Genomic DNA, 19,653 nt, shown 5'->3' with positions numbered 1-19,653 from the left:
GCTCAAAGCTATCCAGTGTGCTCACAGCTATCCAGTGTGCTCAAAGCTATCCAGTGTGCTCACAGCTATCCAGCATGCTTAAAGCTATCCAGTGTGTCCAAAGCTATCCAGCGTGCTCAAAGCTATCCAGTGTGCTCAAAGCTATCCAGTGTGCTCAAAGCTATCCAGCGTGCTCAAAGCTATCCAGTGTGCCCAAAGCTATCCAGCGTGCTCAAAGCTATCCAGTGTGCTCAAAGCTATCCAGTGTGCTCAAAGCTATCCAGTGTGCTCAAAGCTATCCAGCGTGCTCAAATATATCCAGTGTGCTCACAGCTATCCAGTGTGCTCAAAGCTATCCAGTACGAACTAAGCTATCCAGTGTGCTCAAAGCTATCCAGCGTGCTCAAAGCTATCCAGTGTGCTCACAGCTATCCAGTGTGCTCAAAGCTATCCAGTATGAACTAAGCTATCTAACACACTTAAGCTCCAACATATTCAAAGCTATCAAATACACTCAAATCTATCCAGTGAACTCAAGGCTATCAAAGTGAGTCTAACCTCAGTGGTAGGGAAATTACTGGAAAAATTCTGAGGGACAGAATTAATCTCCACTTGGCGAGGGGAGGATTAATCAAGGACCGTCAGCATGGTTTTGTCAAAGGGAGATCATATCTTACAAATTTGATTGAATTTTTCAAGGAGGTGACAAAGTGTGCAGAGCAGGTAGTGCGGGAGTTTACATGCAGGTCGTCTACATGGACTTTAGTAACCTATTTGACAAGGTCCCACATGGGAGGCTGATGAAGGAGCTAAGAGCCCAAGGGTAACAGGGCAATTTGTCAAACTGGATCCCAAACTGTCTTCGTGGGAGGAGGCAGAAGGTGATGGCCGTAGGTTGTTTTTGTGACTGGTGTCCAGTGGTGTTCCGCAGGGATCGGGTGCTGGGTCCCTTGCTGTTAGCAGTGCACATTAATCATCTGGATGTGAATGCAGGAGGTACGATAGGTCATTTCATAGATGACATAAAAATTGGTAATGTGGTAAATAGTGAAGAGCAAAGCCTTGGATTGCAAGGCGATGTAGATGGACCGGTTACATGGACAGGAGAGTGACAAATGGAATTTAACCATGAAAAGCCTGAGTTGATGAATTTGGGGAGGACTAACAAGGGAAGGGAATATCCAATGAATGGTCGGATCCTGGGAAGTAGAGAGGATCAGAAGGACCTTGGTGTGCAGGTTGGCGGATCTCTGAAGACAGCAGTGCAGGTAGATCAGGTAGTTAAGAAGGCCAATGGGATTCTTGCCTTTATTAACCGAAGCGTTGAATATAAGAGCAGGGAGGTTATGCTGGAGCTGTATAAAACGCAGGTTAGACCATAGCTGGAGTACTGTGCGCAGTTCTGGTCACCGCACTATAGGAAGGAAGTGATTGCACTGGAGAGGGTGCAGAAGAGATTCACCAGCGGGTTGCCTGGGCTAGAGCATTCCGTCTATGAAGAGAGTCCGGTTAGGCTGAGGTTGTTTTCCCTCGAGCAGAGAAGGCTGAGGGGAGACCTGATTCAGGTGTCTAAAATTAGGAGGGACATGGATAGGGTGGAGAGCAACATAGTTTTCCCATTAGCAGAGGGGTCAATAACCAAGGGGCATAGATTTAAGTTGAGGAGAAGGAGATTTAGACAAGATGTAAGGAAAAGCTTTTTCACCCAGAGGGGGGTGGGAATCTGGAACTCGCTGCGTTAAAGGTGGTAGAGGCGGGAACCCTCACAACATTTAAGAAGTATTCAGATGAGCATTTGAAATGCCAGAGCAGCCAAGGCTATGGACTAAGTGCTGGAAAATGGGATTAGAATAGATTGGGTTTGATGGCCGGCGCGGACGCGATGGACGGAAGGGCCTCTTTCCGTGCTGTAAAATTCTATAACTCTATGACTTGACCCAGACAAAGTTATCCAGCCTGCTGAACGTTATCCTGCACGCTCAAAGCTATCTTGCACGCTCAAAGCTATCTTGCACGCTCAAAGCTATCTTGCACGCTCAAAGCTATCTTGCACGCTCAAAGCTATCCAGCCTGCTGAAAGTTATCCTGCACACTCAAAGCTATCTTGCACGCTCAAAGCTATCTTGCACGCTCAAAGCTATCTTGCACGCTCAAATCTATCTTGCACGCTCAAAGCTATCTTGCACGCTCAAAGCTATCTTGCACGCTCAAAGCTAGCTTGCACGCTCAAAGCTATCCTCTGCATTCAAAGCTATCAAATATACCCATGCGCTCAAAGCAATCCAGTACGCTCAAAGCTATCCTGAACACTCAAAGCGATCCACTGTGTTCAAAACCACCCAGTGCACTCAGGGTGAACAAATACACTCACAGGACCATAAGAACATAAGATGTAGGAGCAGAATTAGGCCATTCGACCCACTGCGTCAGCTCCGCCATTCGATCATGGTTGTTATGTTTCTCATCCCCATTCTTCTGCCTCCTCCCCATAACCCCTGATCCCCTTATTAATCAGGAATCTATCTCTCTCTGTCTTAAAGTACATTGAGTGATTTGGCCTCCACAGCCTTCTGCGGCAAAGAGTTCCACAGATTCACCACCCTCTGGCTGAAGAAATTCCTCCTCATCTCTGTTTTAAAAGATCGTCCCTTTAATCTGAGATTGTGTCCTCTGGTTCTAGTTTTTCCTACAAGTGGAAACATCCTCTCCACGTCCACTCTATCCAGGCCTCACAGTGTCCTGTAAGTTTCAATAAGATCCCCCCTCATCCTTCTAAACTCCAACGAGTACAGACTCAGAGTCCTCAACCGTTCCTCATACAACAAGTTCTTCATTCCGGGGATCATTCTTGTGAACCTCCTCTGGACTCTTTCCAAGGCCAGCACATCCTTCCTTAGATACGGGGCCCAAAACTGCTCACAATACACCAAATGGGGGCTGACCAGAGCCTTATACAGCCTCAGAAGTACATCCCTGGTCTTAGATTCTCTCAAACTCAATGCTAACATTGCATTTGCCTTCCTAACTGCCGACTGAACCTGCACATTAACCTCAAGAGAATCCTCAACCAGGACTCCAAAGACACTTTTTGCTTCATATTTCCTCAGCCTTTCCCCATTTAGAAAATAATCTATGCCTCCATTCCTCCTTCCAAAGTGCATAACCTCACACTTTTCCACATTGTATTCCATCTGCCACTTCATTGCCCACACTCCTAGCCCGTCCAAGTCCTTCTGCAGCCCGCCTGCTTCCTCAATGCTCCCGGTCCCTCAACAGATCTTTGTATCATCTGCAAATTTATCAACAGTGCCTTCAGTACCTTCTTCCAGATCATTAATGTATTTTGTGAAAAGTTGTGGTCCCAGCACCGACCCCGAGGCACACCACTAGTCACCGGCTGCCATCCTGAAAAAGACCCCTTTACCCCCACTCTCTGTCTTCTGCCAGTCAGCCAATCCTCTATCCATGTCTCCCCCTCCAGTTTCCAAACCCCTCTCTCCATACTCCATACCCTCCCCCTCTATCCCTCCAGTCTCCAAACCCTCCCCCTCCCTCCCTCCAGTCTCCAAACCCTCCCCCCTCTGACCCTCCAGTCTCCAAACCCTCCCCCTCTGACCCTCCAGTCTCCAAACCCTCCCCCTCTGACCCTCCAGTCTCCAAACCCTCCCCCCTCTGACCCTCCAGTCTCCAAACCCTCCCCCCTCTGACCCTCCAGTCTCCAAACCCTCCCCCCTCTGACCCTCCAGTCTCCAAACCCTCCCCCTCCCTCCCTCCAGTCTCCAAACCCTCCCCCTCCCTCCCTCCAGTCTCCAAACCCTCCCCCTCTGACCCTCCAGTCTCCAAACCCTCCCCCCTCTGACCCTCCAGTCTCCAAACCCTCCCCCTCCCTCCCTCCAGTCTCCAAACCCTCCCCCCTCTGACCCTCCAGTCTCCAAACCCTCCCCCTCCCTCCCTCCAGTCTCCAAACCCTCCCCCTCTGACCCTCCAGTCTCCAAACCCTCCCCCTCTGACCCTCCAGTCTCCAAACCCTCCCCCTCTGACCCTCCAGTCTCCAAACCCTCCCCCCTCTGACCCTCCAGTCTCCAAACCCTCCCCCCTCTGACCCTCCAGTCTCCAAACCCTCCCCCTCTGACCCTCCAGTCTCCAAATCCTCCCCCCTCTCTCTGCTTCGGGTCAATGTGAGTCTTCAAGACTGAGCGCCACAGATTTTAGGCAGGCTCGAATGACTTATTCCTGTTCCTGTGCGAATGGCCTCCTCCAGTTTGTCTGATCCTATTGCAATGCTTTAGAGAGCAGACTCTCAACTCTTCCAGAATTACGGTTTCTCAGAGCCGTTGGGTCTTGTTAACTATCTTGATCACTTTGTCTTTATCAGCCCAACATGCACAGCTACAGAGAAGCATTTGAAGAAATGGACCGAGCACCAAGCAATTCAGTCACTGGGGGTGAGAACTTTTCTTTTCCGCTCATTTACTTTTCACTTCGCGAACACGTTACGTCAAAATCCGTAAATTCCTGATTTCACAGACAAGGAAACTGGAAAATACTGAAAAGGTTACCTGTGTCAGAACAGATTGCCACAGATCACACATTACACAGATCAAACTAATCCCACTGCCCCACTCCCTCCCCATAGCCCTGTATCAATCCCCAAACTAATCCCACTGCCCCGCTCTCTCCCCATAGCCTTGTATCCATCCCCAAACTAATCCCACTGCCCCACTCTCTCCCCATAGCCCTGTATCAATCCCAAACTAATCCCACTGCCCCACTCTCTCCCCATAGCCCTGTATCAATCCCCAGACTAATCCCACTGCCCCACTCTCTCCCCAAAGCACTGTATCAATCCCAAACTAATCCCACTGCCTCGCTCTCTCCCCATAGCCCTGTATCAATCCCCAAAATAATCCCACTGCCCTGCTCTCTCCCCATAGCCCTGTATCAATCCCCAAACTAATCCCACTGCCCCGCTCTCTCCCCATAGCCTTGTATCCATCCCCAAACTAATCCCACTGCCCCTCTCTCTCCCCATAGCCCTGTATCAATCCCCAAACTAATCCCACTGCCCCACTCTCTCCCCATAGCCCTGTATCAATCCCCACACTAATCCCACTGCCCCACTCTCTCCCCATAGCCCTGTATCAATCCCCAGACTAATCCCACTGCCCCACTCTCTCCCCAAAGCACTGTATCAATCCCAAACTAATCCCACTGCCTCGCTCTCTCCCCATAGCCCTGTATCAATCCCCAAAATAATCCCACTGCCCTGCTCTCTCCCCATAGCCCTGTATCAATCCCCAAACTAATCCCACTGCCCCGCTCTCTCCCCATAGCCTTGTATCCATCCCCAAACTAATCCCACTGCCCCTCTCTCTCCCCATAGCCCTGTATCAATCCCCAAACTAATCCCACTGCCCCACTCTCTACCCATAGCCCTGTATCAATCCCAAACTAATCCCACTGCCCCACTCTCTCCCCATAGCCCTGTATCAATCCCAAACTAATCCCACTGCCCCGCTCTCTCCCCATAGCCCTGTATCAATCCCCAAACTAATCTCACTGCCCCACTCTCTCCCCATAGCCCTGTATCAATCCCCAAACTAATCCCACTGCCCCACTCTCTCCCCATAGCTCTGTATCAATCCCCAAACTAATCCCACTGCCCCACTCTCTCCCCATAGCCTTGCATCCATCCCCAAACTAATCCCACTGCCCCACTCTCTCCCTATAGCCCTGTATCAATCCCCAAAATAATCCCACTGCCCCATTCTCTCCCCATAGCCCTGTATCAATCCCCAAACTAATCCCACTGCCCCCTCTCTCCCCATAGCCCTGTATCAATCCCAAACTAATCCCACTGCCCCACTCTCTCCCCATAGCCCTGTATCAATCCCAAACTAATCCCACTGCCCCTCTCTCTCCCCATAGCCCTGTATCAATCCCAAACTAATCCCACTGCCCCGCTCTCTCCCCATAGCCCTGTATCAATCCCCAAACTAATCCCACTGCCCCACTCTCTCCCCATAGCCTTGTATCCATCCCCAAACTAATCCCACTGCCCCACTCTCTCCCCATAGCCCTGTATCAATCCCCAAAATAATCCCACTGCCCCATTCTCTCCCCATAGCCCTGTATCAATCCCCAAACTAATCCCACTGCCCCCCTCTCTCCCCATAGCCCTGTATCAATCCCAAACTAATCCTACTGCCCTGCTATCGCCCATCGCCCTGTATCAATCCCAAACCAATCCCACTGCCCACTCTCTCCCCATAGCCCTGTATCAGTCCCAAACTAATCCCACTGCCTCACTCTCTCCCCATAGCCCTGTATCAATCCCAAACTAATCCCACTGCCCCGCTCTCTCCCCATAGCCCTGTATCAATCCCAAACTAATCCCACTGTCCCGCTCTCTCCCCATAGCCCTGCATCAATCCCAAACTAATCCCACTGTCCCATTCTCTCCCCATAGCCCTGTATCAATCCCAAACTAATCCCACTGTCCCACTCTCTCCCCATAGCCCTGTATCAATCCCAAACTAATCCCACTGTCCCACTCTCTCCCCATAGCCCTGTATCAATCCAAAATTAATCCCACTGCCCCACTCCCCATAGCCCTGTATCAATCCCAAACTAATCCCACTGCCCCACCCACCATAGCCCTGTATCAATCCCAAACTAATCCCACTGCCCTATTATCTCTCCATAGGCCTGTATCAATCCCCAAACTAATCCCACTATTCCACTCTCTCCCCATAGCTCTGTATCAATCCCAAACTAATCCCACTGCCCCACTCTCTCCCCATAGCCCTGTATCAATCCCAAACTAATCCCACTGTCCCGCTCTCTCCCCAAAGCCCTGTATCAACCCCAAACTAATCCCACTGCCCCACCCACCATAGCCCAGTATCAATCCAAAACTAACCACACTGCCCCACTCCCCATAGCCCTGTATCAATCCCAAACTAATCCCACTGCCCCACTCTCTCCCCATAGCCCTGTATCAATCCCAAACTAATACCATTGCCCCACCCAGCATAGCCCTGTATCAATCCCAAACTAATCCCACTGCCCCACTCCCCATAGCCTTTATCAATCCCAAACTAATCCCACTGCCCTATTCTCTCTATATAGGCCTATATCAATCCCCAAACTAATCCCATTGCCCCGCTCTCTCCCCATAGCCCTGTATCAATCCTCAAACTAATCCCACTGTCCCACTCTCTCCCCATAGCCCTGTATCAATCCCAAACTAATCCCACTGTCCCACTCTCTCCCCATAGCCCTGTATCAATCCTCAAACTAATCCCACTTCCCACGCTCCCCCGTAGCCCTGTATCAATCCCAAACTAATCCCACTGCCCCACTCCCCATAGCCCAGTATCAATCCCCAAACTAATCCCACTGCCCCACTCTCTCCCCATAGCCTTGTATCAATCCCTAAACTAATCCCACAGCCCCCACTCTCTCCCCACAGCCCTGTATCAATCCCAAATTAATCCCACTGCCCCACTCTCTCCCCAAAGCCCTGTATCAATCCCCAAACTAATCCCACTGCCCCCACTCTCTCCCAATAGCCCTGTATCAATCCCTAAACTAATCCCACTGCCCTGCTCTCTCCCCATAGCCCTGTATCAATCCCAAATTGATCCCACTGCCCAATCTCTCCCCATAGCCCTGTATCAATCCCAAACTTATCCCACTGCCCCACTCTCTCCCCATAGCCCTGTATCAATCCCAAATTAATCCCACTGCCCCGCTCTCTCCCCATAGCCCTGTATCAATCCACAAACTAATCCCACTGCCCCACTCTCTCCCAATAGCCCTGTATCAATCCCCAAACTAATCCCACTGCCCCACTCTCTCCCCATAGCCCTGTATCAATCCCCAAACTAATCCCACTGCTCCACTCTCTCCCCATAGCCCTGTATCAATCCCCAAATTTATCCCACTGCCCAATCTCTCCCCATAGCCCTGTATCAATCCCAAACTAATCCCAGTGCCCCCCTCTCTCCCCATAGCCCTGTATCAATCCCCAAACTAATCCCAGTGTTCCATTCTCTTCCCATAGCTGTGTATCAATCGCAAACTAATCCCACTGCCCCACTCACTCCCCATAGCCCTGTATCAATCCCCAAACTAATCCCAGTGTTCCACTCTCTCCCCATAGCCGTGTATCAATCTCAAACTAATCCCACTGCCCCACTCTCTCCCCATAGCCCTGTATCAATCCCAAACTAATCCCACTGCCCCAATCTCTCCCCATAGCCCTGTATCAATCCCAAACTAATCCCACTGCCCCACTCTCTCCCCATAGCCCTGTATCAATCCCAAACTAATCCCACTGCCCCAATCTCTCCCCATAGCCCTGTATCAATCCCAAACTAATCCCACTGCCCCACTCTCTCCCCGTAGCCCTGTATCAATCCCCAAACTAATCCCACTGCCCCACTCGCTCCCCATAGCCCTGTATCAATCCCAAACCTAATCCCACTGCCAGTGGACTGTATCCCAGATGACTCTTTCCCAGCAGACCCTGTCACAGCAGACTGTGTCTCAGTGGGCTGTTCCCAGCAGACTATGTCCCAGCAGACTCTGACATGGTACAACTGCAAACTGAGACCCAGATTCCCAGCAGACTGTGTCCCAGCAGACTGTGTCCCTGTGTCCCAGCAGACTGTGTCCCTGTGTCCCAGCAGACTGGGTCCCTGTGCCCCAGCAGACTGTGTCCCAGCAGACCGTGTCCCAGCAGACTGTGTCCCTGTGTCCCAGCAGACTGTGTTCCTGTGTCCCAGCAGACTGTGTCCCTGTGTACCAGCAGACTGCATCCCTGAATCCCAGCAGACTGTGTCCCTGTGTCCCAGCAAACTGTGTCCCTGTGTCCCAGCAGACTGTGTCCCAGCAGGCTGTCTCCCTGTGTCCCAGCAGACTGTGTCCCGGCAGTGTCCCTGTGTCCCCGCAGACAGTGTCCCTGTGTCCCAGCAGACTGTGTCCCTGTGTCCCAGCAGACTGTGTCCCTGTGTCCCGGCAGACTGTGTTCCTGTGTCCCAGCAGACTGTGTCCCTGTGTACCAGCAGACTGCATCCCTGAATCCCAGCAGACTGTGTCCCTGTGTCCCAGTAAACTGTGCCCCTGTGTCCCAGCAGACTGTGGCCCAGCAGACTGTGTCCCTGTGTCCCAGCAGACTGTGTCCCTGTGTCCCAGCAGACTGTGTCCCTGTGTCCCGGCAGTGTCCCTGTGTCCCAGCAGACTGTGTCCCTGTGTCCCGGCAGTGTCCCTGTGTCCCAGCAGACAGTGTCCCTGTGTCCCAGCAGACAGTGTCCCTGTGTCCCAGCAGACTATGTCCCAGCAGACTTTGACCCTGTGTCCCAGCAGACTGCATCCCTGAATCCCAACAGACTGCGTCCCTGTATCCCAGCAGACTGTGTTCCTGTGTCCCAGCAGGCTGCGTCGCTGTGTCCCAGCAGACAGTGTCCCTGTGTCCCAGCAGATTGTGCCCCTATGTCCCAGCAGACTGTGTCCCAGCAGACTGCGTCTCTGTGTCCCAGCAGACTGTGTCCCAGCAGACTGTGACCCTGTGTCCTAGCAGACTGCATCCCTGAATCCCATCAGACTGTGTCCCTGTGTCCCAGCAGACTGTGTTCCTGTGTCCCTGCAGACTGTGTTCCTGTGTCCCAGCAGACTGCATCCCTGAATCCCATCAGACTGTGTCCCTGTGTCCCAGCAGACTGTGTTCCTGTGTCCCAGCAGACTGTGTTCCTGTGTCCCTGCAGACTGTGTTCCTGTGTCCCAGCAGACTGCATCCCTGAATCCCAGCAGACTGCTGTGTCTCTATGTCCCAGCAGACTGTGTCCCAGCAGACTGCGTCCCTGTGTCCCAGCAGACTATGCCCCAGCAAACTTTGACCCTGTGTCCCAGCAGACTGCATCCCTGAATCCCAGCAGACTGTGACCCTGTGTCCCAGCAGACTGTGTTCCTGTGGCCCAGCAGACTGCGTCCCTGTGTCCCAGCAGACAGTGCCCGTGTCCCAGCAGATTGTATCCCTATGTCCCAGCAGACTGTGTCCCAGCAGACTGCGTCCCTGTGTCCCAGCAGACTGTGTCCCAGCAGACTGTGACCCTGTGTCCCAGCAGACTGCGTCCCTGAATCCCAGCAGACTGTTTCCCTGTGTCCCAGCAGACTGTGTTCCTGTGTCCCAGCAGACTGCATCCCTGAATCCCAGCAGACTGCATCCCTGTGTCCCAGCAGACTGAGTCCCTGTGTCCCAGCAGACTGTGTCCTTGTGTCCCAGCAGACAGTGTTCCTGTGTCCCAGCAGACTGCATCCCTGAATCCCAGCAGACTGTGTCCCTGTGTCCCAGCAGACAGTGTTCCTGTGTGCCAGCAGACTGCATCCCTGAATCCCAGCAGACGGTGTCCCTGTGTCCCAGCAGACAGTGTCCCTGTATCACAGCAAACTCTGTTCCAGCAGACTATGTCCTTGGATCGGAGCAGACTGTATCTCAGTGGACTGTGTCCCTGTTTCCCAGCAGGTTCCGTACCAACAGGTTGCTTCCCTGTATCCCAGCAGAGTGTGTCAGAGGAACGTAGGAACTAGGAACAGAAGTCGGCCATTCAGCCCCTCGAGCCTGCTCCGTCATCCAATCAGATCCTGGCTGATCTCTTCCACCTCCCAACCTGGTCCCCACGTCCCTTTAACCTGTCTTTTTATCAGAAATATATCTATCTCCTTGTTGAAACCATTTACTGACTCTGATTCTTAATCATTGAATTTACAGTGCAGAAGGAGGCCATTCGGCCCATTGCGTCTGCACCGGCTCTTGGAAAGAGCTCCACACCCAGCTGCGTAGAACCCCCGGCTTTACCTGCAGATCCGAGCATGTGCACAGCCGCGCACGGACCCATCCTGCCAAAAACTGCCCCCCTGTGACCAGGCTTGCCACCCCCGGACCACCCCCCAAGCAGCCCCCGCACCCCCCCCCCCCCCGGGCTAGGCTCAGTCCGCAGCCGCCACGCGAGGTCCCGGAATGGAGCGACCACACGTGTCCCACGCCGTTGGGACCTCAGCCCCTCGGGGGCGGAGCATCGGGGGAGGGCCTCAGTCACGTCCTGAGGCCGACCATACGGCGTGTGGCGTCCCCCCCGAGGACGCGGAGCATCGCAAAGACGGCGCCACCCCTGATTCCGGTGTAAGCGGTGATTCTCCGGCAGATCGCTGAATGAAATCTTGGCATCGCCAATCGGAGAATCCCGCCCACTGTCTACATTTACTTTATCAATCCCCTGCATTTTGAAAATGAAAATCGCTTATTGTCACAAGTAGGCTTCAAATGAAGTTACTGTGAAAAGCCCCTAGTCGCCACATTCCGGCGCCTGTTCGGGGGGGGCTGGTACGGGAATCGAACCGTGCAGCTGGCCTGCCTTGGGCTTCTTTCAAAGCCAGCTCTTTAGCCCTGTGCTAAACCAGCCCCTGTTTCATACACCTCGATCAGGTCCCCTCTCATCCTTCTAAACTCCAGCGAGTATTAGTCCAAACTGTTTAATCTCTCCTCATACATCAACTCTTTCCCGGAATCAATCTGGTGACCCTCCTCTGAACTCCCTCCAATGCCACCACATCCTTCCTCAAATAAGGAGACCAAAACTGGACCCGATACTCCAGATGTGGTCTCACCAACACCCTATACAATTGCAACAACACTTCTCCACTTTTATACTCCAGTCCTTTTGCAATAAGCACAAACATTCCATTTGCCTTTTTTATTACATTCTATACCTGCATACAGACTTTCTGCAACCCATGTCCGAGCACATTGTATCCCAGCAGTCTGTGTCCCAGCAGACTGTGTTCCTGTGTCCCAGCAGACTGTGTTCCTGTGTCCCAGCAGACTGTGTTCCTGCGTCCCAGCAGACTGTGTCCCAGCAGACTGTGTTCCTGTGTCCCAGCAGACTGTGTCCCTGTGTCCCAGCAGACTGTGTCTCTAACTAATCAACAGGAATCATCATAGATTCCTTACAGTGCAGAAGGAGGCCATTTGGCCTATCGAGTCAGCACTGTCCCTCTGAAAGAGCACCCTACCTAGCCCCATTCCCTCGCCCTATCCCCGTAACCCCACCTAACCTGCACATATCTGGGCTTTGGAGGTAACCAGAGCACCCGGAGGAAACCCACGCGACACGGGAGAATGTGCAGACTCCGCACAGCTAGTCACCCAGGGTCGGATTGTACCCGGGTCCCTGGCGTTGTGAGACAGCAGTGCTAACCACTGTGCCACTCTGCAAGGCCCAGCAGACTGGGCCCTGGGGCAGGATTTTCTCAACATCGAGACCAACTGGGGCAGCAGTGGTATTGTCACTGGACGAGCAATCCAGGGCAATGCTCTTAGCTGGGGTCGAATCTCAACATGACAAATAGTGAAGTTTGAATTCAAATAGAATCTTGAATGTTGAAACCATTGTCTGTTGTCGAAAAAACCCATCTGTCCTTCAGAGAAGGAAATCTGCCGTCCTTACCCGGTCTGGCCTACACGTGACTCCAGACCCACAGCAATGTGGTTGACAATTAACTTCCCTCCGGGATGGGCAATAAATACAGGCCCAGCCAGCGACGCCCACATCCCATAAACAAATAGAAGGGCAGCATGGTAGCATTGTGGTTAGCACAATTGCTTCACAGCTCCAGGGTCCCAGGTTCGATTCCGGCTTGGGTCACTGTCTGTGCGGAGTCTGCACATCCTCCCCGTGTCTGCGTGGGTTTCCTCCGGGTGCTCCGGTTTCCTCCCACAGTCCAAAGATGTGCAGGTTAGGTGGATTGGCCATGATAAATTGTCCTTAGTGTCCAAAATTGCCCTTAGTGGGGTTACTGGGTTATGGGGATAGGGTGGAGGTGTGGATCTTGGGTAGGGTGCTCTTTCCAAGAGCCGGTGCAGACTCGATGGGCCGAATGGCCTCCTTCTGCACAGTAAATTCTATGATCTATGATCTATAAGACCCACACTTGTCAGGAACGAGACCGGCAAAAAGGTAGCAGCAAGGACCCCCCCCCATTGCGACATTAACTGCTCAGGCATTCTGCATGTCGACTCACCCCCCCACCCCCCAGGAATCTCTCCCGGGACTGGAATGCACAGAACTCCCCCAGCTCCTCGGCCTTCTAGCCTGCCACTCCCAGTGAGAAAACACAGCCCCTCCCGTTAAACGCTTCATCAAAGTCGGCTCTTTTCCCTGCCACCCTTTCTGAGCTTTAACACCTCTTGTTTCATTGCAGCTGTCCGCTCTCCACCAGGGCTGGCGAAGACCCCGCTCTCTGCACTGGGCCTGAAGCCTCACAATCCAGCTGACGTCCTGCTCCACTCTGCAGCACTCGGACAAGGTACGGTGACAAGGTCGTCCGGTCGAAGTCAGCCCGTGCCTCACCATGGAGGGGGAGAGGGAGGTGGGAAATGCTGCAGCATCTCAAGGTTCCAGCATTGCTGACCTCCTGTCACCTGCAGGGTTCCTCACGTTGGGGATTCCCAGTCGGAATGTGTTCAAAATAAACAGGCGGGTAAAATGAAGATGAGGATCCTCCGGGAAAGGGATAATCTTCCCGAGGGAGGGTTGGTTCCCCCCTGTTCCGCGCCCTCCAATAAAAATGCAATCCTGATTTAAATTTTAACTTATTAACCTTGAACTTCACTCAATGCCAGGCATTTTGGAGGGCAGGCCGGTAGCATTGTGGTTAGCACAATTGCTTCACAGCTCCAGGGTCCCAGGTTCGATTCCGGCTTGGGTCACTGTCTGTGCGGAGTCTGCACATCCTCCCCGTGTCTGCGTGGGTTTCCTCCGGGTGCTCCGGTTTCCTCCCACAGTCCAAAGATGTGCAGGTTAGGTGGATTGGCCGTGATAAATTGTCCTTCGTGTCCAAAATTGCCCTGAGTGTTGGTTGGGGTCACTGGGTTATGGGGATAGGGTGGAGGTGTTGACCTTGGGTAGGGTGCTCTTTCCAAGAGCCGGTGCAGACTCGATGGGCCGAATGGCCTCCTTCTGCACTGTAAATTCTATGATTCTATGATTTTGGGGATATTGAAATTACCCCCTTGGTCTTGGCCATGCTAGGCAAAGACACAAAATGTGGAATGAGGTAAACTTGAAATGAGGAAGGTATTGACAAACGTGACGAGGGCACAGGCAAGCAGGTGGCAGGTGAAGTTTAATCGAGAGAGCTGTGAACTCATTTATTTTGGTCAGGAGATTGAGGTGCGACGGTATAAACTAAAGGGTGTCATTTGCAAGCGGGCGGAGGAACAGAGAGAGCTGGGCGAGAATCATCAAAGTGGCAGAACCTTTAAAAGCCCCAGTTCACCCCCAGCTGGAGGATTGTGTCCAATTCCGGGCCCCACACTTTGGGAAGGATGTGGAGGCCTTGGAGAGGGGGCAGAGGGAGATTTACTACACTGTTCCGCGGGATGAAGGATTTCAGGGAATCTGGAGACGGCGAGATTGTTCTCCTCGGAGTAGAGAAGGTTATGGGGACATTTAATCGAGGGGTTCAAAATCATGAGGGGTTTAGACAAATGCAAATGAACTACTTTCAATGAGTAAAAGGTCAATAAATAGATTTAAGGCTAATTGGCAAAAAAAAGCAGAAAGTGAGACGTGAAAAAACTTTTTAACTCAGCAAGTGGTTAGGATCTGGGGCGAGATTCTCCGACCCCCCGCCGGGTCGGAGAATCGCCGGGGGCTGGCGTGAATCCCGCCCCCGCTGGTTGCCGAATTCTCAGGCACTGGAGATTCGGCGGGGGCGGGAATCGCGGGGCGCCGGATGGGCCGAAGTCCCGCTGCTAGGATGCCTGGCCCGCCGGCGTGGATTGAACCACGTACCTTACCGGCGGCGCGGGCGGTCTCCGGGGTCCTGGGGGGGGGGGGGGCGCGGGGTGGTCTGGCCCCGGGGGGTGCCCCCACGGGTGCCTGGCCCGCGATCGGGGCCCATGGGGGCACTCTTTTCCTTCCGTCTTCGCCACGGTCTCCAACGTGGCGGAGGCGGAAGAGACTCCCTCCACTGCGCATGCGCGGGGATGCTGTGAGCGGCCGCTGACGTTTCCGTGCCAGCTGGAGGGGCACCAAAGGCCTTTTCTGCCAGCTGGCGGGGCGGTAATCAGTCCGGCGCGGGCCTAGCCCCTCAAGGTTGGGGCTCGGCCCCCCAAGATGCGGAGGATTCCGCACCTTTGGGGCAGCGCGATGCCTGACTGATTTGCGACATTTGTGGCGCCGGTCGGTGGACATCGCGCCGATTGCGGAGATTTTCGCCCCTGGAATGTACTGTCTGTGAGTGTGGTGGAGGCAGATTCACACAGTGAGATAGAGGGGAGAGTGTGAGGGACACGGGGAGAGTGGGACAGAGACAGGGGGAGTGGGATAGAGACAGGGGGACAGTGTGATAGAGACAGAGGGAGAGTGTGATAGAGAAAAGGTGAGTGGGATAGAGACAGGGGGAGAGTGTGATAGAGATAGGGGGAGTGGGATAGAGACAGGGGGAGATTGTGATAGAGACAGGGGGTGAGTGTGATAGAGACAGGGGGTGAGTGTGATAGAGACAGGGGGAGTGGGATAGAGACAGGGGGAGATTGTGATAGAGACAGGTGGAGAGTGGGATGGAGACAGGGGGAGAGTGTGATAGAGACAGGGGGAGAGTGTGATAGAGACAGGGGGAGAGTGGGATAGAGACAGGGGGAGAGTGTGATAGAGACAGGGGGAGAGTGTGGTAGAGACGGGCTGAGTGTGATAGAGACAGGGGGAGAGTGTGATAGAGACAGGGGGGGAGTGGGATAGAGACAGGGGGAGATTGTGATAGAGACAGGGGGTGAGTGTGATAGAGACAGGGGGAGTGGGATAGAGACAGGGGGAGATTGTGATAGAGACAGGTGGAGAGTGGGATGGAGACAGGGGGAGAGTGTGATAGAGACAGGGGGAGAGTGTGATAGAGACAGGGGGAGAGTGGGATAGAGACAGGGGGAGAGTGTGATAGAGACAGGGGGAGAGTGTGGTAGAGACGGGCTGAGTGTGATAGAGACAGGGGGAGAGTGTGATAGAGATGGGGAAAGTGTGATAGAGACAGGGGGAGAGTGTGATAGAGACAGGGGGAGTGGGATAGAGACAGGGGAGAGTTTGATGGAGACAGGGGGAGAGTGGGATAGAGACAGGGGGAGAGTGTGATAGAGACAGGGGTAGAGTGTGATAGAGACGGGGAGAGAGTGTGATAGAGACAGGGGGAGAGTGTGAAAGAGACAGGGGGAGAGTGTGATAGCGACAGGGGGGAGTGTAATAGAGACAGGGGGAGAGTGTGATAGAGACAGGGGGAGAGTGTGATAGAGACCGGGAGAGAGTGTGATAGAGACAGGGGGAGAGTGTGATAGAGACAGGGGGAGAGTGTGATAGAGACAGGGGGGAGTGTGATAGAGGCAGGGGGAGAGTGTGATAGAGACAGGGGGAGAGTGTGATAGAGACAGGGGGAGAGTATGATAGAGACAGGGGAGATTGTGATAGAGACGGGGAGAGTGTGATAGAGACAGGGGGAGTGGGATAGAGACAGGGGGAGATTGCGATAGAGACAGGGGGAGAGTGTGATAGAGACAGGGGGAGTGTGTTAGAGACGGGGAGAGTGTGATCGAGACGGGGAGAGTGTGATAGAGACAGGGGCAGAGTGTGATAGAGACGGGGAGAGTGTGAGAGAGACAGGTGGAGAGTGTGATAGAGACAGGGGCAGAGTGTGATAGAGACGGGGAGAGTGTGATAGAGACAGGGAGAGAGTGTGATAGAGACAGGGGGAGTGGGATAGAGACAGGGGGAGAGTGTGATAGAGACGGGGAGAGTGTGATAGAGACAGGGGGAGAGTGTGATAGAGACAGGGGGAGAGTGGGATAGAGACAGGGGGAGAGTGTGATAGAGACGGGGAGAGTGTGATAGAGACAGGGGGAGAGTGTGATAGAGACAGGTGGAGAGTGTGATAGAGACAGGGGGAGAGTGTGCCAGAGACAGGGGGAGAGTGTGACAGAGACAGGGGGAGAGTGTGATAGAGACAGGGGGAGAGTGTGTTAAAGACAGGGGGAGAGTGTGATAGAGACAGGGGAGAGGGTGATAGAGACAGGGGGAGAGTGTGATAGCGACGGGGGGAGTGGGATAGAGAAAGTGGGAGAGTGGGACAGAGACAGGGAGAGAGTGTGATTGAGACAGGGGGAGAGTGTGATTGAGACAGGGGGAGAGTGTGATAGAGACGGGGAGAGTGTGATAGAGACAGAGGGAGTGGGATAGAGACAGGGGGAGAGTGTGATAGAGACAGGGGGTGAGTGTGATAGAGACAGGTGGAGTGGGATAGAGACAGGGGGAGAGTGTGATAGAGACAGGGGGAGAGTGTGATAGAGACAGGGGGAGAGTGGGATAGAGACAGGGGAGAGTGTGATAGAGACAGGGGAGAGTGTGATAGAGGCGGGGTGAGTGTGATAGAGACGGGGGAGAGAGTGATAGAGACAGGGGGAGAGTGTGATAGAGACAGGGGGAGAGTGTGATAGAGACAGGGGGAGAGTGTGATAGAGACAGGGGGAGAGTGGGATAGAGACAGGGGAGAGTGTGATAGAGACAGGGGAGAGTGTGATAGAGGCGGGGTGAGTGTGATAGAGACGGGGGAGAGAGTGATAGAGACAGGGGGAGAGTGTGATAGAGACAGGGGGAGAGTGTGATAGAGACAGGGGGAGAGTGTGATACAGACAGGGGAGAGTGGGATAGAGACAGGGCGAGAGTGTGATAGAGACAGGGGAAAAGTGTGATAGAGACAGGGGGAGTGTGATAAAGACATGGGGAGAGTGTGATAGAGACAGGGGAGAGTGTGATAGAGGCAGGGGGAGAGTATGATAGAGACAGGGGGAGAGTGTGATAGAGACAGGGGGATTGGGATAGAGACAGGGGGTGAGTGTGATAGAGAAAGGGGGAGAGTGTGATAGAGACAGGGGGGATTGTGATAGAGACAGGGGGAGAGTGGGATAGAGACGGGGGGAGTGGGATAGAGACAGGGGGAGTGGGATAGAGACAGGGGGAGAGTGTGATAGAGACAGGGGGAGTGGGAATGGGACAGGGGGAGAGTGTGATAGAGACGGGGGAGAGTGGGATAGAGACAGGGGGAGAGTGTAATAGAGACAGGGGGAGAGTGTGATAGAGACAGGGGGAGAGTGTGATAGAGACAGGGGGAGAGTGTGATAGAGACAGGGGGAGAGTGTGATAGAGACAGGGGGAAAGTGTGATAGAGACGGGGGGGAGAGTGTAATAGAGACAGGGGGAGAGTGTGATAGAGACAGGGGGAGAGTGTGATAGAGACAGGGGGAGAGTGTGATAGAGACAGGGGGAGAGTGGGATAGAGACAGGGCGAGAGTGTGATAGAGACAGAGGGAGTGGGATAGAGACAGGGGGAGATTGTGATAGAGACAGGGGAAAAGTGTGATAGAGACAGGGGGAGTGTGATAAAAGACATGGGGAGAGTGTGATAGAGACAGGGGGATAGTGTGATAGAGACAGGGGGAGAGTGTGATAGAAACGGGGAGAGTGTGAGAGAGACAGGTGGAGAGTGTGATAGAGACAGGGGCAGAGTGTGATAGAGACGGGGAGAGTGTGATAGAGGCAGGGAGAGAGTGTGATAGAGACAGGGGGAGTGGGATAGAGACAGGGGGAGAGTGTGATAGAGACGGGGAGAGTGTGATAGAGACAGGGGGAGAGTGTGATAGAGACAGGGGGAGAGTGGGATAGAGACAGGGGGAGAGTGTGATAGAGACGGGGAGAGTGTGATAGAGACAGGGGGAGAGTGTGATAGAGACAGGTGGAGAGTGTGATAGAGACAGGGGGAGAGTGTGCCAGAGACAGGGGGAGAGTGTGACAGAGACAGGGGGAGAGTGTGATAGAGACAGGGGGAGAGTGTGTTAAAGACAGGGGGAGAGTGTGATAGAGACAGGGGAGAGTGTGATAGAGACAGGGGGAGAGTGTGATAGCGACGGGGGGAGTGGGATAGAGAAAGTGGGAGAGTGGGACAGAGACAGGGAGAGAGTGTGATTGAGACAGGGGGAGAGTGTGATAGAGATGGGGAGAGTGTGATAGAGACGGGGAGAGTGTGATAGAGACAGAGGGAGTGGGATAGAGACAGGGGGAGAGTGTGATAGAGACAGGGGGTGAGTGTGATAGAGACAGGTGGAGTGGGATAGAGACAGGGGGAGAGTGTGATAGAGACAGGGGGAGAGTGTGATAGAGACAGGGGGAGAGTGGGATAGAGACAGGGGAGAGTGTGATAGAGACAGGGGAGAGTGTGATAGAGGCGGGGTGAGTGTGATAGAGACGGGGGAGAGAGTGATAGAGACAGGGGGAGAGTGTGATAGAGACAGGGGGAGAGTGTGATAGAGACAGGGGGAGAGTGTGACAGAGACAGGGGGAGAGTGGGATAGAGACAGGGGAGAGTGTGATAGAGACAGGGGAGAGTGTGATAGAGGCGGGGTGAGTGTGATAGAGACGGGGGAGAGAGTGATAGAGACAGTGGGAAAGTGTGATAGAGACAGGGGGAGAGTGTGATAGAGACAGGGGGAGAGTGTGATACAGACAGGGGAGAGTGGGATAGAGACAGGGAAAAAGTGTGATAGAGACAGGGGGAGTGTGATAAAGACATGGG

At 53.6% G+C, this 19,653-nt stretch overlaps 1 protein-coding gene across 10 annotated transcripts in view; it reads left to right on the top strand.

The window, feature by feature from the left end:
• Positions 1–19,653, top strand: part of tns1b (tensin 1b) — a 1,628,779-nt gene that overhangs the window by 1,519,902 nt on the left and 89,224 nt on the right. For all 10 annotated transcript variants that reach the window (XM_072468585.1, XM_072468574.1, XM_072468565.1 and 7 more), the window contains 2 exons: positions 4,355–4,424; positions 13,243–13,347. In XM_072468585.1, the coding sequence (XP_072324686.1) occupies positions 4,355–4,424; positions 13,243–13,347 (175 nt within the window). The remainder of the gene's footprint in view (positions 1–4,354; positions 4,425–13,242; positions 13,348–19,653) is intronic.

The sequence above is a fragment of the Scyliorhinus torazame genome, chromosome 2, assembly GCF_047496885.1.
Source record: "Scyliorhinus torazame isolate Kashiwa2021f chromosome 2, sScyTor2.1, whole genome shotgun sequence".
Classification (NCBI taxonomy): Eukaryota; Metazoa; Chordata; class Chondrichthyes; order Carcharhiniformes; family Scyliorhinidae; genus Scyliorhinus; species Scyliorhinus torazame.
Note: the sequence above shows the minus strand (reverse complement) of the source record. Positions and strands in the feature narration are given on the sequence as shown.